The sequence below is a fragment of the Equus quagga genome, chromosome 3 (assembly GCF_021613505.1).
Source record: "Equus quagga isolate Etosha38 chromosome 3, UCLA_HA_Equagga_1.0, whole genome shotgun sequence".
Taxonomy (NCBI): Eukaryota; Metazoa; Chordata; class Mammalia; order Perissodactyla; family Equidae; genus Equus; species Equus quagga.
This window is the reverse complement of record NC_060269.1, coordinates 111,930,220-111,954,666: the sequence shown is the minus strand read 5'-3', so window position 1 is coordinate 111,954,666 and position 24,447 is coordinate 111,930,220. Positions and strand designations below refer to the sequence as shown.

At 45.0% G+C, this 24,447-nt stretch overlaps 2 protein-coding genes across 2 annotated transcripts in view; one reads left to right on the top strand and one right to left on the bottom strand.

The window, feature by feature from the left end:
- Nucleotides 1-324, top strand: part of POLR2B (RNA polymerase II subunit B) — a 44,100-nt gene extending 43,776 nt beyond the window's left edge. The window contains exon 25 of the mRNA XM_046656003.1: nt 191-324. Coding sequence (XP_046511959.1) covers nt 191-280 — 90 coding nt within the window. The 3' untranslated portion in view covers nt 281-324. The remainder of the gene's footprint in view (nt 1-190) is intronic.
- A 48-nt stretch (nt 325-372) lies between these two features.
- Nucleotides 373-24,447, bottom strand: part of IGFBP7 (insulin like growth factor binding protein 7) — a 67,513-nt gene continuing 43,438 nt past the window's right edge. Inside the window, exons 2-5 of the mRNA XM_046656006.1 lie at nt 9,618-9,727; nt 2,307-2,423; nt 1,669-1,795; nt 373-638 (exon numbers count right to left, since the gene is read on the bottom strand). Of these exons, the coding sequence (XP_046511962.1) occupies nt 619-638; nt 1,669-1,795; nt 2,307-2,423; nt 9,618-9,727 (374 nt within the window). The 3' untranslated portion in view covers nt 373-618. The remainder of the gene's footprint in view (nt 639-1,668; nt 1,796-2,306; nt 2,424-9,617; nt 9,728-24,447) is intronic.

Below are 24,447 nucleotides of genomic sequence, written 5' to 3'. Positions count from 1 at the left end.
AGGGTGGAATACCAAAGCCTGTTAGTTAGACTCCCCCACCCGCTAAGCTAAGGCAGCAGGATGAGTGTTACCAGTCTGTTCATTTAGTCGTCATCTGTGGTCCCAAGTCTGTACCTTTTTCTGGGGTAGGGAAGTGAGGTTACTTCCATACAGCTTTGCTAATTACGTTTTTCCTTTTTTTTCCCCCCAGATTTCTTTGGTGCGAATGCCTTATGCGTGCAAACTCTTGTTTCAAGAACTTATGTCTATGAGTATTGCACCTCGAATGATGAGCGTTTAACTCTTTTAGAAGATTCTCAAGATACTTGTGAATATCGTTTGTGTCTTGTTTCTATGATACGGCTTTTAAAAATATAACAAATATGTACTGCATTGTGAGAAAAAGCATTTTATTTGTTTCGTTTAATGATACACATGCTTTTCTTCTGTAAATAGACAATAAATTTTTGTAGATAGTTGTGATGTATTATCTTTATTGTGTATTTCACTATGTGAAACCAGTGACTCTAAGTAAAGTGTTAATGGATTGGATGAAAAGAAGCTGGTTATTAGGCAAGAACAGGGGTTGTAGTTATTCATGACTACTTTTAGCTGTGCAGACGAATATATTCTGCAGGTTTATAGCTCGGCACCTTCACCTGTTTAAAAAAAGAAAAAGAAAAAGATAGATAAAAATTAGTTACATATATAGATGTGGTGGATTTCTAATTTTCAGGTAGTTCAATATTTCCAAATAAGCTGCTCACTGTGGGGATGGAACTGTACAAACGACATGGTGGAATGCTCTCGGGAATCTGAGCTGTATGATTTTACACGTGGGAGGCGATTTTGTTGTACTGGTCCATGTGTGAGAGATGGACCTTATAAAGAGCACGTTTCACGGAGAGCCTGAGGAGCCTTCCTTCAGAATTTGAAGTGGAGGAACAATTAGTGGCAGAGCTGAGACTCAGCTACATGCCTTGTCTCTGAGCTACTGCTCTGTTTGTTTCATCACCTGGCTTTACACATCCTGCCGAAGAGAATCTGACCAAACACATCTTTACTTGATATTTCTTCCTTTCAATCCACAGCTGAGAGATCTGCACAGTGCAGTGGTGTGACAAATGCTGACAATAAATTTTGCTCTTATTTTTGGCTTAAGGAAAAGCCAATTCAGACATCAGTCTAATAGAACTATATAAATGTAAAGTAGCATCGCTCTGACGCCGTCAAGATCGGTGCTTAGAGGAAGCTTTTGACAGTGAAGTGGATGGAGGCGGAACAGAGCTGGGTACTTGCCAATAGACTCACATCGTGGCTTTTTCTTATAAAAGCTCAAAGTGAAGGACCAGAATCGCCTACAATCATTTCCTTTTAAATGGGGATTTAATACAATAGACACAAGACCAAAGAAAAATGCTACGTAGATAGAAAGTTAGGGGAAATATAAGCCATTTCAGTCAAGTTTGAGTTTGACTCTTCCAGGTAAGATAAGGGGAAAGCCTCCAAGTCACAATAATAGCATTCCATCCACCACGTGCTCTACATCTTGATGGCATACTTAATGCCCTTGTGGATTCCTAACAGAATTTCATTAAGAGCTACATCTTATACCTTCGTACTTGGTTCTGTTCTTTATTAAACAAAAGCACTAGTCGTTTTTAAATGGTTGTGAGATTTGTTGCCTACCTTTTTTCACTGGTATTTCATGTAAGGCATCAACCACTGTAATTTTTGCTGATGCTGAAGCCTGCCCTTGGGAATTGGAGGCATGGCACTCATACTCTCCAGCATCTTCCTTACTGAGAGGAGATACCTGTGAAAGAAAAAGGATGTTTAGTTCCTCTATGGCAGGCTTCTCTTTTTCCAGTGGCTTCAATTAGGTCATTATTTCCTAAGTTTCCTAAGATGACCAGGGGATTGATAGCAGAGATACTGCTAGGAATAGTGAATGTCCGGTACTAGGAGATTCACAGAGCTACCATATTTAGTCTGCCAGGAGGATTGATACTCTCAGGAAATGTCACTGACAACTTTTAATCACATTGGACAGGTGCACATACTGGTTTGAGGGAGACCTTGATAAGGTATATGATCTAAGTGCTTTGAACTCTTAGGAAAAAAACTCATTTATTCACTGGTGGTTTCCGCAATACTCAATAGTCTCTTTAGTTCCCTCTGAGAGAGGAGCAGCAGCCCTGTGGTAGGGCTGTTCCAGAGAGGTGCAGAGGGCAAGGTCCTTCAGCCTGGCAGTCCCTCAGGCACCTCTGCCAGGTCTGCTGTGTCTAATCCTAAGAACGAAATCCTTGCCAGCTCTTGGTACTCACCAGCACCCAGCCAGTTACTTCATGCTTTTCAGGGCCACCCCGGGTTTGAATGGCCAGGTTGTCCCGGTCACCAGGCAAGAGTTCTGTCCTTTGAACTCCATAGTGACCCCTTTTTACCTGCAAAAATAAAAGGAAATAGTCTTGAGTTTTCTGCACTGAATCATCAACTTGGAAGTAGCCACATTCCAAGAATTGCACAGGGCGTACATCAGACTTTCTGTTTGGATTACACCTGGCAATTTCCATATTACCCTTTCCTGAATACTTAACATAAAATATAGATTTTCTTTTATTTTTTCCTATCAGTTTCTCTCTAAGCTTATATATTTTAAACTGACATTTTTCTGGATGCTCGAGAAATACACATTGTCATACTCTCCTGCCACTGGCTACCATCATTCACACATGCCTTTGTAAATTCTGCTTCTCAGTGCCAGGCCTTTTCCTGCCTGCCATGCCATGTTGCACTCTGACAAACTGTGTCACTCAGTGCTAGGTTTGATGCTTGGGACCTTGCATAGGAGTCCAAGTCTGGGGGCTCTTGCTGCAACAACTTCATCAATGGTGAAAATAATAGGTTGAGTCCAAAGCCAAAACCATTACTTTTTTTCTGAGGGCTGAGGGTTCATTAAATCATTATGACAGACCTGAGAGCAAAAACTGTCAGATACGTTTAATGATGGGTTAAAAAAAAAAAATACACAAAGCAATGTTTGTTTATTCTTTCCCAGGCTTCCTTTAAGAGCTAAGCTGATGTTTATTGATATTACCTTTGTAATTAGAAAAAAAGGATTTACAGTCTCAAATAGTTTCCTTTTCATTTTCCTTTATAATTAAGAAATCTTGAGTTAAGAAAACCCAGATCATAGTATATAAATTTCTTTTGACACTCTACATCAATGTTGCTTCTTCCACACGTGGCCTCACTCCCACTGTGTGCTGTTACCAAGCTCTCGTCTCAGTGTCAAACTCACCCTTTATTTTCTCAGAGACACCAGGGCTGGGACTCTGCGAACCACGTGGGATTCTAGGCCAACTCCTACTCTATAAAAAATATCTAACATTACTGGTTTGGAATGCTTGGTATTTGTTTATTTGTTTGCTTTTTTTTCTGGGATTTCCCCACATTGCCACTATTAGTGAGAGAAAACCAGGTATCTTAGTGTTATCTTCATATGAATGCTATAAAGACAAAATGGATAAATCAATAGGCATCTTTTCCCTTGTTTCCCCAAGTTGCTGGCCGAAATGGTTTATGCTGGTGCAGGTTTTGAAACAGTTATTTAAAAATACTTTTTAACAATGGTCTAAGTAGTAATTCGATTCAACAGCTAAAGCAATATGTCTCTGGTCTTTGTTTACTGACTTTCAGAATCCTTTAAGTGTTCTGTGTGTGACCAAAGCAGAAAAGCACTACAGCATAGAAACACTGAATCTTCATTATTTTTTTTTTTTGAGGAAGATTAGCCCAGAGCTAACATCCACCACCAATCCTCCTCTTTGCTGAGGAAGGTTGGCCCTGAGCTAACATCTGTGCCCATCTCCCTCTATTTTATATGTGGGACACCTACCACAGCATGGCTTGAGAAGCAGTGCATAGGTCTGCACCCGGGATTTGAACCAGCGAACCCTGGGCCACCAAAGCCGAGCAGACAAACTTAACCGCTATGCCACGGGGCTGGCCCCTCTGGTTGTATTTTAGTTGCAACAAAGTCTGAATCCTGCTATTGCAGATAGTCAACCAAAAAAAGAAAAGTGCCAATGATTACAGAAGTGGGATGGGTGAGTCTGATTCCTACAGGTTAATACTGCATTTCACGGGTTCACTGAAGTTCAGGGAACCTTTCAAGGACATTTATGCAGCACAGAACATATTTGTTGTGCCTTTTTGGTGAAGTTTCAGAAGAGTTTTATGATGAAATAGAATATGTGTTTGTTCAACCCTGCAGATCCCCAGCCACTCAAAGAAATAAAAGACAAAATGATTGTCAAGGAAAAAATTTGTAATACGTGAGAAAGGGTCAATATCTCTAATATACAAAGAGCCACAGACTGATAATGAAAAGAAACAACCCAATAGAAAAATTGGTAAAGGATATTGCATAGCAATCCATATAAGAGAAAATGCAAATATGAAAATATTTTCAACATAGTCAAGGAAATGAAAGCAATAATGAGATGATACTTTTGCCCATCATATTAATAAAACCTAAACAGAGGGGTAATATTCAGTGCCGGTGAGGATGCAGGGAAATGGTGGCCACTGCTGGGAAGAGTATGAACGGCTTGAATCCATTCAGAACGTAATCTGACAATGTCTACCCAAACTAAAATGAAATCTTTTGACCTAGTCATGTAACTTTTGGGGGAATCTATCCCATAGGGAAAAAACGCACTTGTATATAAGATATGTGTACTCTGAAGTTTCAGGTAGCATTGTTTAAGGGGATGAAAAATTGGAAGCAATATGGGAGTGGTTTAATAATTATGGTACATCCATACTTGGAATATTATGTAGTTATTGAGAAGCAGCCCTGGAGGAATGCCCATCAAGTATTTACTGAGGAAAGCAAGTTTCCGAGTAATATGCACACTATACTCCCACCGCTCCCTGCAAACTGGGGATACGGGTTTGTATATGTTTGGGCAGGAACAAGGCTATAGAAAGACACAAACCAGGGCAGTTCACAATGCCTACTTCAGGGAGCAGACGGAGGTGGGGGGAGATTATGAGCTCACTCTTTATATGTCTTTGGATAGTATCTCCTTATTACCATTATTACTTAACTATTTTTTTCTTTTTCTTTTTTTTTTTTTTTTGAGGAAGATTGGCCCTGAGCTAACATCTGCTGCCAATCCTCCTCTATTTTGTATGTGGGACACCTGCCACAGCATGGCTTGACAAGCGGTGCGTAGGTCTGCATCCAGGATCTGAACCTGCAAAGCCTGGGCCGCCGAAGTGGAACGTGCAAACTTAACTCCTGCACCACTGGGCTGGCCCCTACTTAATTATTTTTAATTTAAAAAAGAGAATAGTCTTAGAGGTCATGAAAGCCCAAATCTGAAGAATGTTCAGGCAGGAAAGGAAGTGAATAGAGAGCCTCTCAGTCTCAAAACATCGAAATATGGCTATTTCTGTCCATGTCCCCATTTCAAAATATCACCCTTCGACTCTTTATAGGCTAGAGGTTTGCTGCAAAAGCATGGGACCTGTTAACATCAGCTCGATAACCACTAGTAAGGAAAGTTCAAACCCCTCACCAGGCTGTGTCACCATCAGAAGTGTCACTGCAGTCTGAAGGGTCTCGGAGACAAGGCTTGTCCCATTAGTTCTGCTATTGCTAAAAGTCCTTGAGTAAGAAGGACATGCTACCTTCTTTGAACCTCAGTTTAACAAGTGAGATTCTAATACTCGTTTATATCCAAAAGCTTAAATTGGACTCGAACACGTGTTATCTTCAATATGTCTGCATTCTTAACAGTTTGGTGACAAGCAGAGGAGAGAAAAACCAAATGGCCTGTTTAATTATTTAGGTCAGTGTAATGGAAAAAACTCAGTTTTTTCCTTTCTATGTGAGGAAGAACTGGTTCTTTCCTACAGAGTGTCTCCTTTATCTTCAGAGAACACTTCATTTCTGACACTTCTGGCCACCAAATGTTGGGGCGAGGGGATGTTTCCCCACAACAAGCAATCTCTGACACCAGCTCTGACACCTACAATTTAGCTCAATTCTGACACTACCTACCCAGAGATAGCGTCAGATCTCATAGGCAGGGCTCAGTCCCATAAGACTGCTCTCCCCACCCCCACTTCAGACGCCATGCACAAGCCCAGGGTTTTTTTTTGGTTTTTTTTTTTTTTAAGATTGGCACCTGAGCTAACATCTGTGGCCAATCTTTTGTTTTCTTCTTCTTCTCCCCAAAGCCCCCCAGTACAAAGTTGTAGATTCTAGCTGTGAGTGTGTCTGGTAGTCTTATGGGGGACGCCACTTCAGCATGGCCTGATGAGCGGTGCCATGTCTGCGCCCAGGATCCGAACCAGTGAAACCCCAGGCTGCCGCAGTGGAGCGCACAAACTTAACTACTTGGCCACGGGGCCAGCCCCATAAGCCCAGGTTATCAACTATGTTTCTGACCAACTGGCTACAGACTAGAGGTTCTAATGACTCCCTCTTCAGGTTTGATTAATTTGCTAGAGCAGCTCACAGAACTCAAAAAACACTTACTTATGATTATCAGTTTACTAAAGGATGTGATAAAGGATACAGATGAACAGCCAGATGAAGAGATATACAGGGTGAGGTCTGGGGGGTCCAGAGCACAAGAGCTTCTGTCCCCTCAGAGTTGGGGTGCATCACCCTCCTGGTATGGGTGTGTTCACCCAATCTGGAAGCTGTCTGAACCCCGTACTTTGGGGATTTTTGATGTAGGCCGGCCTATTTTTTTTTTGGTGAGGAAGATTGGCCCTGAGCTAACACCTGTTGCCAATCTTCCTCTTTTTGCTTGAGGAATATTGTCCCTGAGCTAACATCTGTGCCAATCTTCCTCTACTTTACTTGTGGGTTGCTGCCACAACATGGCTTGATGAGTGGTGTAGGTCCGTGCCAGGGATCTGAACCAGTGAACCCCGGGCAGCCAAAGTGGAGTGCATGAACTTAACCACTACACGACCAGCCAGTCCCTCAGCCCCTCTTTTCTATTTTTAATGAAAATGCTGGTTGTGACCCCTCCATTAAACTCAGGACTCGCTGATGGGTCATGGTCTGCCGTTTGAGAAACACTGCTTTAGGACATGCATTTGGCAGATGACATTATAAGGTAGAGGAAAATCAGCAGAAGCCGGCAGTCAGGTTTTTGCCTTTTCTGGCAAGTCTGTAGAAAATCGTTTCTTTCTGTTTCTCTCTCCCTCTCCCTGACTCCTTCCCTTCCCTTCCCATGCCTCCTCCCCACCCCTCGTGGACGAGCCCTCTGGGAAGCCTCTGGGATCTGCCCTACACAATCTCAAAAGCTTAAAGGAAAAGATTCGCAGGCAGGTTTTTTCCCCTAGTAAGTGTGTACTTTAGTGGGGGTGGGGCAGAGCAAGCACTGAAGAAATGATTCTCCGCTGAGATGGTCAGTAAAGTCACATGTCCCCGGACACTCGGGTCAGCTGGCTTCTCACTGTGTGATCCCTGGAGAACTGCAACAGAGCTTTTTGTGGATACTCTTTGGAGGAGTTGTCCCTCTGCCTCTCCACCCCCTGGACAAGCCAGCAGCCTCCAAACAAGCAATGAGGAGCTTTAGCAGCTTTGCCGTGAAGGCCAGAGGGACACAGCCGCCAGCTGCGTTTTTCCTCTTCACTGCTACCCGCCCCCACTTTAAAAAAAATACTTTATTGGGGAGAAATTTCACTGCTTCCTTTCACAGAAGTTTCAGCTGGAAAAGATAGTTGTAGCAGTGTTGTTGTCTCTGCCCATCCCCACCCCCAGCCCCGACTTCACTCCCAGCAGATGGCCCCACCGGGGTGCCGCAACCCTTTGGCCACACGGGGGAGCCAGAGGTTGGCAGGCAACAGGCAGCTGAGAGCGGGGAGGCCCTTTCTTTCCTCTGGGGTCTTTAAGTTGTGATATTAATGTGAGCGTGGAGCTGCCAGAGCCGCTATCACCCACGGTGTGGAGGAAGCTTTCTGAGGTGAAAGAAAAAAATGAGAAAAAAACACACTGAGAGCAAAGAGTCAAGAGTCCTGAGCACACTGTGTACTTGGATCCACTGCCCTTGAGGCTGGAATCACCTCCTCTTCTCTCTCTCTTTTTTGCCTAAGATAGTCTGAAGTGACTTGCAACAGAAAGAGTTCTGACTACAGGAGTCAAAATCACTCCCGGAGTTCCAGAAGTTGCTCCTCTGGTCAGACACCAAGCGAACAGCTTGCGAGAGAAGGAAACCAGCTGGAAAGGGGCGTCTGGAGGCACCTATTCCTTCAACTAGACTTCCTTTTTGTTAGCACGAGTTTGATGATGTTTACTCCACAGGACTGTTGTGAGGCTTAAACAAGGCAAAATGTATAAAAAGGGCCATAATGTAAAATAATGTGGGGTATAATTGTGAAGTATGATTTGATCTGGCAAATGAGTGTTTTCTCTTCTACAGACATGCTGAGAATATGTTGTCCTTCCAATGCGAAGAGAGTTTATAAGACAATGCCGCTCAAACAGGAAAACTCCCGTGACTGGCACCTAAGCTAACGTCTATTGCCAATCTTCTTTTTTTTCTCTTCTTCTCCCCAGAGGCCCCCAGTACACAGTTGTAGATTCTAGTGGTAGGTCCTTCTGGTTGTGCACTTTACGTAATCTTTACAAGTAGGGTATGCTACTTTCATCACACAGGGGAGGAAACTGAGGCTCAGAGCATTGGTTCTCCGTCGGGGTGATTTTCCCCCCAGGGGATATTTAGCAATGCCTGGAGACATTTTTGACTTTCACAACTGGGAGGTGGGTGCCAGTGGCATCTAGTGTGCAGAGGCCAGCGATGCTGTTAAACATCTTCTAACACACAGGGCAGCCCCCCAGCAAAGAATTATCCGGCTCAAAATGTCACTAGTGCTGAGGCTAAGAAACCTGGGCTTAGAGAGAACTCAGTCAACCTGGCTAACGAACTCACATTCTTTTTTTTTTTTTCCTGCTTTTTCTCCCCAAATCCCCTCAGTACATAGTTGTATATTTTAGCTGTGGGTCCTTCTAGTTGTGGCACGTGGGACGCCACCTCAACATGGCCTAATGAGCGGTGCCATGTCCGCGCCCAGGATCCAAACTAGCGAAACCCTGGGCTGCTGAAGTGGAGTGTACGAGCTTAACCACTCGGCCAAGAGGCCGGCCCTGAAACTCACATTCTTAAATGCTATGCTACAGTCTCTAATGGGGACACAGACACGTGCACATATGTGCGCATATGTGCACACACGCTCACTCATATATGCATGCACCCACACGCTCCCATATGCACACACATATGTGTGCACACACGTACACACATGCACTGCCCCCCACACCCCCGACACACACTCAGAGGGTGGGTTTGAGTGTTCAGCATTATAGTCCTTCCAGATCCTGAGGCTCCCTGCTCAGCCACTGCTAACAAAAAGCAGGGCAGGGACCCTCCGAGGTCAGTAAAATCGGTCCACAGATCCTGAGGAGTTGTCTGGAAGACTGCCGCAGGCTTCGCCTTTGAGGAGCAGCAGGCCACAGAGCAGGCTGAGGATGTTTGGTTATTACCATCCTTGTGCAGTGAGAGGAGCCTGTCAGTCCAGGATGTCTTCCAGAAATCTGTGCCACTGACCTTGTTCCAGATGAGGACAGGGGTTGGGATTCCGATGACCTCACAGCTCAAGTACACCTGGGCGCCAGTGACATTCCAGATGTCCTTGGGGGGTGTCACGATGGAAGGACCTACAAGAGAGGGCACAAAGCCAAATACAACTTTTTAAACAGACTTGAACATTCATCAGCATGCTAGGGAGTAAATACTTGATCGTGTCTGAAGCAAATTTCAAAAACCAGACTGGCTTCCCCCTGCCACCAGCATAGTGGTGAGCTATGCTTTGGGAATACACACAGCTAGACAAACAAATAAAAGCAACTAGGAAAACAAATTATTGTTTACAAAATTTTCTTCTCTCTCAAATCATGCTTTTAATTAAATGAGTTTTAATTTACCAGCTGTTTTGCATTATCTGGGACTTTCCAATTAATACAGTGAAATTTTAGTTCCAAAATGCTTAACATTTTTTTTTGTTTGCCTGTACTTGTACGGGGGGGCGGGGAGCAAGCAACCACTCCTTGTGTAATGAAAAAAAAGTCTAAGAAGATATTTGAAAATGTGTGGAGCACCCAGAAAAGACAGCCGTCCCTGCCTCCAGCATCTTAGTATCTAAGATTGACAAGTTGATGCTGAAAAGGCAGGGATGGTCACTTTCATCGAATAGAGAAATGTGGAGTGCTCTGTGCCCGGCGAGACTGGAAGGAGACACCTTGAACAGAAGTGGCGTGGGTGTCAAGGAAGAAGGTGGAAGGGTCCTTCTCCCAGCACAGGCTGCGGGAGGCAGTGGGTGCAAGAGAAGCAGGGACAGGTCTAGCAGTGACTAGGGCTCCCAGGACAGGGCTCTGTCCCAGGGTTCTCAGTGTCCAGGTCCCCGCCAGGGGGCACTGGCAAGTGGGGGCCCCTGTCAAGGCACTGCTGAACAGCATCACTAGGTATGGCACCACCCAGGGAGAGCCTAGAGTGCCACCTTGCTGTCCCCCCAATTCTGGATCACATCCCTAGGCCTTCTCTATCATCTCTGTCCATTACAAAGGTCCTTACTTAGAACCAACATCAATGGTGTGCCTTTTTGTTACCAAAGAGGTCCCAGGGTTGGCAAACTCTGGCTCATGGGCCAAATCTGGCCTGCCACTTGTTTTTGCATGGCTTGTGAGAGGTCTCAGCATTTTTTTTTTTTTTTTTTTGAGGAAGATTAGCCCTGAGCTAACATCTACTGCCAATTCTCCTCTTTTTGCTGAGGAAGACCGGCCCTGAGCTAACATCCGTGCCCATCTTCCTCTACTTTACATGTGGGACGCCTACCACAGCATGGCTTGCCAAGCGGTGCCACGTCTGCACCCGGGATCGGAACTGGAGAACCCCGGGCCACCGAAGCGGAACGTGCGCACTTAACCGCTGTGCCACCGGGCCAGTCCCAAAATAAGGATATTTCATGATGTGATAATTATAAGAGGTTCACATTTCAGTGTCCATAAAATAAAGTTTTATCGGAACACAGCCACACCGAGTTGGGCAGTTGTGGCTGAGACTGCATGGCCCAAAACACTTACAGTTTGGCCCTTTACAGCAGCACTGATCCCTGCTCTAACCACCTGAGGGCTGACCAACACCCACATAAGATATTCAACTCTTTACACATTACCCAGACTCATGCAAGTAAACCCACTAGATGATCGCTGGTCCAGCTCTGAAACTCAACACTTTAGAAGCCAACAGAGATGGAAAGAGCTGGGTTGCTTACTGCTCCTTTCTGTTGAGGGGACAGCCCCCCAACATCGGCAGTAGAAGAGTCACACACACCTACTTTAGTGGGTGGTAATTAGAATTTCACCTCTGCTAATTCTGAATGCTGGGTTTCAGGCATTCAGGGCTTTCAGAGAGAGAGACCAGGGACAGTGCCCAGACGAGGGGAGTAGAGCTAAGAGCCTGCCCAGCCCCGCTTTGTGACAGTACACTATTCCAGAACCAAACCCAGCCTGTAGTCAATGCTCAACACCATTTCTAGAATGAACGAATGAATTATTCCCTCTCAATTTCAGCTCTTCACTCCCTTGGGTTTTCCAGCCCTAATAAAATGTCTAACTGCAGGGTCATCTTGCATCACAGTCCTGGGAAAGGGACAACCTTCCCTTTAGGCCAGGAAAATTTTCTGGCATAATCAGCATTCAAAGGACATGAAGTCTCCCCTTTTGCAACAGGCTATTTCCAGCACACTATTAATTTCTTGAAACAGAAAGGAAATGACCCCAGCATGTAAGATTTTTCCCACTCATCTAAAGTATTTAGAAGCTGATTTTAAAAATCCCTTGGGGCATTTTAATTTTTTTTCCTTGTAAGAATGTGCCAAACAATCAAAGTTTTGAAAGCTCTAAATATATTTTGTGCTTCCTTCCCTCTAAACCATAGGTCTGAAGAGGAAGCGTCAATCTTGGCCAGGAGTCTCGGCTTTGCTGCTGCAAACGTGGATGTGGTAAGCATGGCCATGCTGTGTTTATGTGTGTTTCTGGCTCTGTCTCCGACGCTTCCTAGTCTGACCACAACGATACGGGACCCGGCACAGGGCTGGGCTGGGTCACCCCAGCTATTCCAGGCTTCCCCCAGGGCCCTGGGACCCCAAGGGCTTGGCCACTACAGAACCGGATCTGGCTGGACTTTGAACTCCTTTCGCTCACCTCTCTGAGGGCCTCCCTGTGGCTCTGTCCTCCTTCCCACACACGGACTTGGCAGGATGACCTCAAAGCTCAGGGGATCTCACGGGATTGTTCTGAGAAGAATACACCAGTGTTCAGAGAATTGGAGGGGCTCGGGAACCAAGCTGCCTCTCACGCATCAAAACCACACAAGGAATGCAAGACTGTTTTATTGGGAGGGCTGGGTGTCTCAGGCTTGCAAAACACCACTTATTTTAACTTGCATCCGTCTGCCTGTATGTAGCAGAGGCATCCGTCTTTGGCAGGGGACAGGTTTGGGAGGGCACATGGAAGAATTCCAGCCTGAGTTTCTGTCACAGATCTTGAAGACATGCTATGGATTCTTCCTACGGCATAATTTTAACACCAAGATATTTGTATCCAATTTATCAAATTTTTCTTTTATGATTAGTGCTTTTTGTGTCCTGTTAAAGATCTGGTTTCTTCTACAAACATTGTGGTTTTACCATTCACATTTAGGTTTGTGGTCCATCTTGAATTAATTTTTGTGTATGATATGAAGTAGAGGTCAAAGTTCACCCCCCCTCCCACCCCTAAAGGCCATCCAATTGCTTTGGCATCATTTGTTGAAAAGACCATCATTCTCCCACTGAATCATAATGGTGCCTTTGTGGTAAATCCACTGACCATGTATGTATGAGTCTATTTCGGGATTCTCTATCCTGTTCCATTGGTCTATGTGTCTAGCCTTGCACCAACAGCCATGGTACAATTTAGAATTAAGTGTGTTAAAGCTGAAGCACTGCATAGAGGGCAGATCCATTGTATCCATCTCTCTCCAATCTATTCCTTACTCCAAGAGGCTGAACATTTCAGGAGGAGCAAGAATTCTTTAAAAGCATCTGAACTCAAGAATACTTCGAATGAGAGCCATTACCAGGGGGTTCAAGATTAGGCAAATCCTGCGGTGGGTTCCTCTTTCTCTCTTCCAACCCTTGGAATACACATAAAACCTTAGGTGAATAGGCTGAGTCAAGATTTGAACTATTCTAAGAACACGATGATTTTGTTAATGCTGCTACTGGGCTATTCCTAGAATTCTACACAATTTCCATACCACAAAAACCTGTACTACTCCCTGGCTCCTGCTGACTTGATGGGGAGGAGGGGCCAGAAGGACCTGTTTGCTGCATGACATTTACAAAACTCCTTGGCTATTTCAAATGTCCTTGAACAAATGTTGGATTCAGTAACACAATGAAAAGTTTAATAAACAATATCTAAACTGGAAAGTGCTAACCTATAGAATGGCCTTTTGGTTTTGATATGTAGTCTCTCACGAAGTAAAGTCAGATTAGTGAATTATTAGACTAATATCCAAGTGATCAACTGATCTCCTAGAGTAGGTGGGGGTGGGCTGGCTTTAACCCAACTTCCTGGGTTGGAAGAATCCATGGTTTCAGATTTCTCCTGCTAACTTTGTTCAGTGCTGATACCCGCTGGGTCACCTGCCTACTATACTCCACACTCACTGGTCTGGAAATTCCCTCAGAATATGTAGAGGGAATGGAGAAACTCTTAATAAAGGGAGAACACAGCAGCACTATAGAAAGATGAGTGATGACGCATGGTGAGAAAGAATAAGAAAGGGGCTTAATGGTGACCCACAGAGACACCAAGTGGACAAGTCTTGTATGGAAGCGAAGAGATGGTAAAAATATTTTGGACTAATACAATGGTAGACCCAGTAATGGTGCATTCCCCTCCCCCACTCTGAAGAACCATCATCCCACATATTCTATTGATAAGCATTTTCACTGCCCACAATCATCTTGGATAGCAGTCTATCATGTAATTCGATTCCTGAAGGTTCTGTTCTACTTCAGGAGAGCGCTCAGCAAAATGACTCTTTACCAAATAACTTCTAACTCTTTCCACTCTGCCTTTTCTCCAAGAAGGCCAAAGCAAATCCAGAATTTATTTCTATTTTTAAGTATAAAAGAACTTTTAGTTTCCTCTGAGCTCGATTTCAGGCAGAAAGTTCAAATTCAGTTTTCGAGGCCAGGCCAGGGGTTACAACATTGCCATCTAGATCATGCTGTGTTTGGATTCCATTCAAAACAAGCCTTGGAATAGTTAAATGTATAGGACACACACCAGGATGGGTTCAATTATTTATTTACCCTTGCCTTTGTTCCAGTAAGGACTTCAGGCTGCTCAAACATCTGTCTAGCAAACATCCTGGACATAGAATAACTGGCTGCCCACTGCCTCTCTCCTCCCCTTCCCCACCCTGGGCAACTCCAGGCAGAAACCAAGCCAGCTACAGCGCTGCCCAGCGGCTGGTGTGAGAAGGTCCATCTCAGGGCTTTCCTCACTGCAGACTCATCCCTATCTTTCTGTCTCAGATGACCGTCCCAAACCAGGCTCCTCCATTTTCCTTTCTTACCTTTCTCAACTCAGTTCTCATTCAATCTCTCTTGACCTTTCTCAGTTCTCTAAATTCATTTTCTTGCTCCTTATTTTTTCATAACTCTTGCCTAGTAACTTTAGATGGTCTCTTCTTTTTAATCACTGCTTGAAGGGAAAGAGGAAGAAGAAGGAAGGGAGGAGGTAAAGGAGAAGAAAGAAAAAAATGACATGAAGGAAGACAGCCAGATCCTAAATGAAGGTATAACAAGGAAGAAGAGAGTTCTAAGTCTAGAAGAAAACTGAAATTCAATGTAATGAATCAGTGTCACCTTAAAAGCACCTAGAAGGAGTTAGAAGTCCACCTAAGTCTATATCTTCCTCCTCAGCCCCCTCTTTTTTCAAGTTCTAGACAAATGACCCACAGACTACCAGATTAGGAATATCTGATGATAACCTAGAAATAGCTATGTTCTGAGAAACCACTAAAGATACAGAAAAGGAAGAATGGTCAATGGATGGATTTAAATTTGGAATATTTCAATTTGATTCTGAAGAAGCTAAGAAGGATAATTCTCATAAAACACACAAACGTCATGAGAAGACCCTGAAATGGAATTAATTTGAATCTGACCAGCAACTCATTCAAGCTGATTTTACATAAAGCTGTAGTAGAGAGGACAGAGTTAAAATCTGCTAGCCTATAAAAAGCATGGGGATAACGTAAAAGAAGCATGTGAACAATTTCCTAGTCTCTTAGAGAGCACAAAGCACTCTGGAGACATGACCTGAGATGTCCTCACCATGTTGCCATTAAAAAAACAAAGAACAAAGACACCTGGGGACAGACACTTGGCTCTGGATCCTTGTCCACCACTTACAGCCAAGAGACCGTGCACAAGCCACTTATCCATTGTTATAGAAGAAGAAACAGGGCAGGTCTGAGGATCTTCTCTTTGGGCTTGGAAGTGAACGTACCTATCCTGAATGTGTCCCAGAGCACAGTCATAGGGCATCTTTGACGTCTATGAAGTTTTGAGGTTCTACTGTCTGGCTCTAGAGCTCTCTACCCCTGCAAATCAGTCCAGTGTACCTCCCCACCTACCTAAAGGCAATGTACGCAACTCATAACAAAGTTCACTCTCCCAGCAATTAAAAAAAAAAAAAAGAGCTTATAAAGGCACCAGCCATTACCTAGTTAGCCAATTTTTTAATCTGAAAGAGCTGCATAGAAGATGTTAGGATAGGTCATGTTTTGGAGCTGAATATACTCCACTGAGCCTGGTCAAAAGTCAAATTCTCCCCAATAGTCAAATTGTGTCCAATTTTGTTCACATCACATTCAACCACATTTTTTTCTTTTTTGCTTCATTGCCTTCTTCATTTTCCCCATCATCTCTGCCATTTTTACCCTGCGAATGTACTCTTGTTTTTTACTTCTACCCAAACTCATTCTCTACTCCTAGTAATCCATGCTAATTACCATTTTCCGAACCTCTGCTTATGCTGATGTACCTACTCACCTGGGATGTCCTCCTTCCTCTCATCTATCATCTGTGCCCTACCCTTTATTTGAAGTTCTAAGGCTGAAGTTTCATTACCCTTTTGACATTTTTTTACAGCTCCAGTTCCCACTTATTTCTTCTCTGAAATCCTGATGGGTTCAGCATTGGTGCCACATAGCTTAGTGCGTCATTGTTCTCCAACACTATGCCCAGCAGGGCTAACTGAAGATGCCAGTGTCCTGATAGAGTCAGAACTGAGCCAGAAGGTCTGGAATCAGATGTTCTTCGTGCTCACTGGAAGGAGGGACAGCCCAGATCGTATGCAGTGGGTAAAGGGCAGCAGTAATATCAGAACATAACATGATCAGCCATACAGAACTGAGAAGATAGCCACTGTCTTGAAAACGCGCCAGCATACACGTTGCCAAGGTACCTGAGGTATCTAACGAAAGTGGTGCTACAGCCACCTCTTATTTATGCTGGCAAATTGTTCATCTTGATTTTTCTTCAATCCTCCCCTTCACTTTCTTTTGCCATAAGCAATGTTTCTTGGCTCCTGCCCACTCACCAACAAATCTGTATATAATCAGGGGATGCAAATTAACTTGAACATATTTTAGTCAAGCAAATCCCAATGAGAAGGGTAGGTCTGCCGGCGGGAAAGGATTATCAATCATCCTCATATCAAAAACAGGGTTTCTGCAATATGCTGGGTTCTATTATTCACACTATAGCTCTCACTGAGTACTTATTAACACGGCTAAGACAGCCGACGACAAAGCTTTCTCCAAGTTATGGCAGATTTGCAAACCACATTCATCTTGTCTCTTGATGCTGGGCCCTGAAATAGTTCTACAGAGTATGTGCATTCATACCAAAAAAGGAGGGTTTATGAAAAAAGTGAGATACCACGTACAGAGATAAAGAATTGAGACAACTTGGCATAAATCCCCAGACTGGATTCCGATAACACATTACATGGAAAAGGACCAAACAAAAGTACAAAATGGGAAAAGAATAGTAGGAAGGCACTATGGCCAAGAGGGGGAAGGGGATGAAACACGTGGAAACTTCCTGATATTAAATAAGGGGAAGCAGTCACCGTATGGCTAATTAAAGAGCAGAGCTATCTGCCAAGGCAGGTCGTTTTGGGAACTTCCAGAGGTGGAGTGATGTAGCAGCTGACCCTCTGTATGGGAATCTGGTACAGTCTCAAGGGTATCAGCTGAAGACAGTAAAGGCAGGAGAAAAAAGTACTAAATCTTAAACAGCAGAGGCCAGACTTAATTTCAGGGTTTTAGTTTAAGGCAAAGTCATCCGGTCATGGAAGCTGTTAGCCATTTACACTTTAGTATGAATGAAGATCCAAAAGTTTATAATGATGGAGCCCTGCCAACAATTGCTGGGGGCAGAAGTGTATAAGAACTGCTTCCTCTCCTTCAGATATAATTTACCGAGGTGGGATGGGGGAGGTTTAACACACTCAGGCTGAGAATAAAACACTGGGGAGGTAACAGACTACACTGAGTTTGGAGCATGGACTTTGGAATCAGGAATTCTGCTCTACCACTTCTGAGTTATGTGACATTGCACAAGTTATTTAACATCTCTCAGTTTATTCATCTGTGAAATGGGATAATAATGTCTAAGTCATTAGATTATCAGAAATATCAGAAATGAGAGACAGCAATTAGCATAGTGCCTGGCATGGGGTAAACATTCAGTATTAGCTATTGCTTCTGTTTCAAAGTAAATTCCTTATGACTGGAGCTGATGACCTTGCTTATTCAGAGAACAGAGACAGCACGTCACTTGGACGTAGGGTGGCTGGGAAAGGAGATGGCCTCTGAGCAGGCCCTGAAGTTCAGAAGTAGGACTTCCGTCAAGGAAGGTTCCCACCTTCAGGGACCTGCCTGCACACAGATGTGGAGGCAGAAAACACCAGCCCACTGGAGGAACAGCGAGCACCCCAGGCTGGCCTGGGGGAGCGTTGTACAGAAGGAGAGGAGCTGAGATCTGGGTGTGGGGCACAGCAGGAGGTGGAGGAGGTGCGGCTTTATGGTCCAGTGTGTGTCTGAATGTCGGAGAGACACGGTTTAAAGGGCATTTCAGCGGATGGTTTTGGAGGCCTTTGCAGCAGGACTGGGACAGGGTGGGGGTGAGGGGCCTAAATCAAGGTTGTAGCAGTGAGAACAGAGAGGAAAGGGGCAGACTTGAGAGATTATTCAGGAAGAACTACCACCCCCCAGTAACTGACTGATGTGAGGAAGACGGGAATGAGTCAAAAGGCCTGGGCAAGAGAAGACTGCTACCCCATGAACAGGGCAGGGATGTCACGCTGAGGAAGGCACTGGATTGGAAAATGGAGAAGGATGCATTGGACCTAGATTTGCTGCATTTGAGGTATCACCTGGGCACTGAGGGGGGACTACACCCCACGGAGGGAGGGCAAAGGATAGACTGGGGGGACCAGTGATGCCAAGGTTAACACTGTCTAGTTTCCATTTTAGCCCTGGGAAGGCTAGGCAGGTTCCTTTGTATGGAAGGAAGACAGCTTTGGCTCTCCCTCCCACGGGCAGCTTCTCTGGAAGGAATTCCATCAGCTCACTGCCGACCATCCTCCCCATCCCCACCCCACCCTGGTCAAGGCAGAGAAGCAGACAGCTAAGGCAGTGCTAGGCCACCAGCCACTTATTTGCAGGGGTGGTCCATCTGAAAGCTTGTCGTCCACTATGACACAGCCTTGGTGACGGCATACACAGGTCCTGTGGATTACATTTCCTGACTCCTAGTCACCTCTGGGTTAATACGATACCCATGTTGACTCCAATCTTTGATGCTGAAAATCTTCCTAGAGTGTATTAGTCTATTTTTTCTGTAACAGACATCATGGTATTTAGATATCTTTCTATGACGACTGTGAATCTTGCATTGTCTCAAATGATCACCATAAGTTTGAACTGACCATGGAACAGAAACAGAAACAGAAATTTGCTTCTTACAATTTGTTGCTTGCAAACAGATCTCTGACTGTTTTCTTATTCCTTCCCCCTAACTTGTATGGGTCTGGCACAAGAAAGAGTAGGGTATTGACCAAGGGTCTGACTCCACGGCGTGATTCCCATGCAAAAGTGATTCTGGTGTATGTGGTCTGGGGTCCTCCCTGGAGGAAGCCTGCATTAGGTAAAGTAAATCCATGAAGGACTTAAAGCCAAGTTCAGAGGTGTAGGTGCAGCGATCACTCTGGGAGCATGTGGAGCATGAGTGCACCTGGGCTGTGTCAGCAACACTGCCAGGGGATGAGCTCACCCATCCAGCGGAGCTCCCACCAAGTCGGAACACCTAAACTACCGTCACTACACCAGACTGACTGATGTCCGCACCAGTTAAATTAGCGGGCTAGGTTTTTATTTGCTTTGAGCTATGGAAGAACTGACTTTATATGGAGTACCTTCATGAGGGAAACGCCCTAGTTATGCGAGTGTATCTTGCTCATATTAATATCGCCTTGGCAATACTTTTTTTCCACATTTCAAGGCCTGTCCTGACTGGATTATGACTCACCTTAAATTCAGTGTATTAAAGTTCTGGGTCACTTTTTCCTACTCCACAAGCACTGAACTAGGTGGAGAAGTTTCCACAGGAAGGCAGTTCTTGCCACCTGAGTCTGGGATTCTTAGAAACCTAGATGGTGGGTTCCCCAGGATGCTTCATCTTTGAGTCCCTACCCATACCCGCCCCAAAACACCCCCCAGTGCCTGGCATCATCAGACATTAGGAACTGAGCTGTAAGGGGATGTCTTACCCACCCTCAAAGCTTAGTCTCTGACCATCGGCCCTGTGCTGACCACAAGGGTCGCAGTGTGAGCAGTCCCTAAGAACTAGATATTCTTGAACCCTGCTCCTGGGGGGAAAGACGTGAGGGACTCCCACATCCTCCTTCGACTTCAGGAGAGTTGGACTTGCTAAACCTAGCACCTAGAACCTTCTGGAAGCTGAAGAAGGCTGAGGCCTGAACGCCCAGGCGGCCCTGGGAGGACACTACCATGGGGCCAGTTCTGCTCTCCCTGTCCTCTAGACGGTCAGGTCAAGGAGCTTCCCACCCGGGGTCTTCAGTAGAGACCCAAGTTCTCCAGCTCTCTGAGGACTAGATAAGCCTTCAGTGCCACTCTCCGTCCAAGGAAGAGATTTAAATACATTCTTTAAGTCCCAGCGCATCCCTCAGGCCGGGCTGGCAGCTCTGGGAGCGGCCTGCAGGAACCGACAATACAGCCTAGGGTCACTCTTTTAGACTACGAGTTATCAAAAAAGAGTAGATTTGTTCAGTCTCCAGAAGGTTATGCAGGTTGGACAAGATCTTGCAGAGGGGCGTCTGCAGGAGTAAGAGGCACCAGGAACACAGTCAGTGGGGCAAGCGCCAGCCACCAGGACCTGGCCTCTAAGACGGATTCTGTCTTGCAGCTTCTCATCCAGTGGGTGTCAATCCTGGCTGCACAGGAGGCTCCCCTGGGAGCGTGTAACTAGCACCCAGGCCTGGGCTGTACTCCCAGAGTTTCTCATCGGTCTGGGTGTGGGGTCCGGCATTGGCATTTAAAGAAAATCCCTAGATAGAACCACTCAGTTAAAACACGGCTTCCAAGCAGGAGACACTCAGATGATGAGGAAGACAGGAAGGCGGAAAGTGAGAGAGGAGGAGAGGAGGACAGAGTTGAAGACATCAAGCTCCCAAGTCTTTTCAAGGAGTGGTCACGGATACCTGGGAGGTACAAGTGTTCAAGGAGATGAGAGAAGTCCAGGCAGCCGGCCCTGGGTGAAGGGTACAGAAACCTGCCGACAACACCATCACTTCACTGTTGTTATTGTTCCAGCCATGGGAGGATGGTTGGCAGTGTCTGACTTCCCCCCTTTGTCAGAAGCTTTGAGTTGCTCCTGCTCTCAGAGTCCTAGCAGTTCTTCTCTGTGCTGTTTCCCATTTTCCTAAAATAAAGCATTTGGTTCACATCCCCATCCCTTTAATTCCTATCCTTAATGGCAGCGCACAGAGAGGGCTCTGCCTCAGGAGTTTGCGGGTCCGTCCTGGTTAAAATCCCACTAAATTGGGACCCCTTCCCTTTGCTCATTTCGGGTCAGAGGCCTCTCTGTGAAGAGTCCAGGAGCAGGATGAAATACAAGGGATGTGTGGGTGAGGAAACAGCCCCAGGGCCTGGCATTGTTACTTGGTGATGTTTTTGCCCTCCAGGCCGCGGCCTCCTCTCACTTAGAACTCTCATGGTTCCAGTTGCCTTCTTGGCTGACAACCCCAGACGTTAATCAGCCGCGCATAACAGCTGCCCTGTTCCTTCTCAGTTTTTCCCTCTTCCCCTTGTGCCCTCGGGTTATTTTCTGTACTCCTTTGTGATGTCCCTGGACTTGAAAGCTCTCAGCTATTTACCCCAAGTCTCGTCCTTTGTTTATCTCTGCTCCGCTCTCAGATTTCCTTCCTGCTTCCTAGTAGGATTTAGCATTTCTTCTCCCACGTTCTGCATTTTCTAGTGCTGTCCCTTCCCTAAGGCTCCAGCTGGAACACTGCCTTTATTTTGTGGGCTAATTCTTCTTGTACGTGTCTCAGCACACACACACACACACACACACACACAGCCTCTGTACCTGTGCTGCGGTGTACCTGCTTTGTGAACCACTGGGAAGGTAGTGGGTGTTCCAGTACAATCACGGGACATTCTTTCCGAGTGCGGAGAGGAAATTCACATCATAGAAGGTGCTAGATGTGGGTACAGTGGGCCATCTGGGTTCGGAAGAGCTAGACTCTTCAAGGAGGCTCAGCAGTGCCAAACAATACTACTCTAAAAACTAGGGAAATGGGTATATGTCTCTGATCACGGGGTAGGAGGACCTATCTAGAGGAGACTGGGGGATTTTGAATAAGGATTTTGTATTTTCATTAGCAAGGCAAGTCATGCTGGCTTTTATTGGGTGAGGGACAACCTGGAGCCCATCCTCTTGGGTGTGAAATATGAGAAATGGGAACAATGCAAAGGAAAGTTATGCCAACGCGCAGCAGAGTAGTTACCCTAGAAGAAGGGATCCTGGGGGCAGGGGAATGCCCTTCGCTGTTCTTACTGGTATTTAGAGGACTAGACATCTTTACTTTGGCACTTTATTTTTAGGCAGTGATTATTTTTCTGCGATTAGTGGTGCTCCCTTTTGTGTGTGTCTGTGTGCTTTGTTTTCCTTGAGTTGTTAATTCTTTTTACAGTGCAGGAAAAAACAAGGAAAGGGGTATTCATGTTTCAATAGTAGACTGGGAGTTAAAGGTGAGGACATTGCATCTGTACAAGGACTGGGGGCAACTACACGCAAAGTCTCCTGGGGGTGAGGTGAGCATCAGGGAGAATCCTGGGCTGTGGAGAACCCTCCCTTCCGTCCGCAGGTGTTCTTTCTACAGCAGCCATCAGCTCCAGCCTTGGAGAACTTATTCTTTTGTTTAAGTAAAGGAAAATAATTTCCTCATAGAGCAGCTGCGATTTCAGATTTGGCACCTCTTCAGAGCAGCCATACATAAAAGTAGGAAGCCCGTTCTTCACAGACTGGGGCAGGAAATTGTCCTTGATCTTCCTGAAAGTGACGGGAAGCTACAGTTTACGCCTCCTCAGTCTTTGCCTTTTGGGGACATTCTCAGAGGTCTCTTGAGTGAATGTGTGACCTTTTAGGAGGCTGGGGGCTTCAAAGATGATGCTTGTTCACAAGAGGAATGACGACTGTTCTGCTTGTGGACCAGGGGGAAGAGTCAGAAAAGTAATCCAGGCTTACCTAGGCCATGGGAAAGGATTATGGTCTCTGAGTCTATAAATCAGTTAAACTGAAACTTTAAGAGAAAACCTCAAAGTAGACTCAAATAGAGAAAATAAGAACAAGGCTCTTGGGACAAGTATGGCGTCAGCTAATCAGGCAACCTGTCTCCAAATTTCCGCCCACATATCCATGGGAGCTTGGCTACTGTGAAAGCTGAGCGTCATGATCTCTGGGGCAGAGAGAGATTAATCCCAGTCACAGACAGTTCTGAGGGAATTTTTTTTTTTTAAATAAGCAAGCAGCATTTTAACCTATGCAATAATAACGAGGAATAACAATTCCACAAATATTCCATAGTGTCAGCACTAGACAGCTTTCCCAACGTCATATAATGTGCTCAAAAGACGGTTAAAGAATGGATCTTTCTGGAACATATTGATCATCAGATGTAAAACTGGGCTAGTCAGAGGTTAAAGTCCTGATAATTAGGGGGTATCAAAAGAAAAATGTCATCTATTCATCATTAACTTTAATATTCACCCCTGTCATTAGAGCACTAACTTCTATTGCCTAGTTGAATTTATTCTTTAAGGGGAAATGCTATAAAAGTAGAGAAAGATCCACAAGGATATTAACTAAATCAAATTTCAGCATTGCACGGCACTAAGCAGGTAAAAACATAGAGTGGGTTAATTCATTCAGGTCCTCCAAGAACTACATGCTGGGCTGGGTGATGTGAGGGATGGAAAGATGCTGGGGTTGGACTCCTACCTGCTATGGGTTTACAATCCAGGAAGTGCAGACAAATATACAAGTATATAAACAATTATAATATGAATAGTGTGACTGGGCCTATGATATAAATATAAAAAATATTCTGACTGAGTAGGTCAGAACTGAATTCACAGAAGAGGACACAGGCCTTTAAAAGTTAATGACGGTGGGTGGGGTAGGTAAGGAAATTCCAGGCAAGGGGATCTGCATGCTCAAAGAGGTGAGATCCCACTTGCAGGTATAGGGGAGGAAGACATTTCCTCTACCCACTGGGGGTTCTTCTGGCTAGAGAACGAATTAAATTCACATGAGACAGAATAACAGGAGAAAATTAAACAAAGCTTTATAACATGTATACATAGGAGAGGCTCAGGCAATCTGAGCAACTCACTGCAATGGCCGAAGCCACCACCTTAAATATCATCCTCAGCTAAACACAAAGGAGGATGTTGGGGGTGAGGGGAGTCAGTTACAGGAGGTCACCAGACAAGTACAGTAAAAAAGGGTCAGGTTATTATGCAGATTTAAGTCCTTGCCTTCTGCATTGACAAGAGTTTCTAGAGATAAGGTCATTCCTCCTTCCTGGTACAGAGAGGCAGACACCTTTACAGATGGAGATTTCCTTTACAATGTAAATGTTACCTAACACAGGGTAAGTAAACTCTGCTTTTCAGAGTTTCTTTCCTGTCTGCAGTTCATTAAAAGTAACCAGCCCCAAAT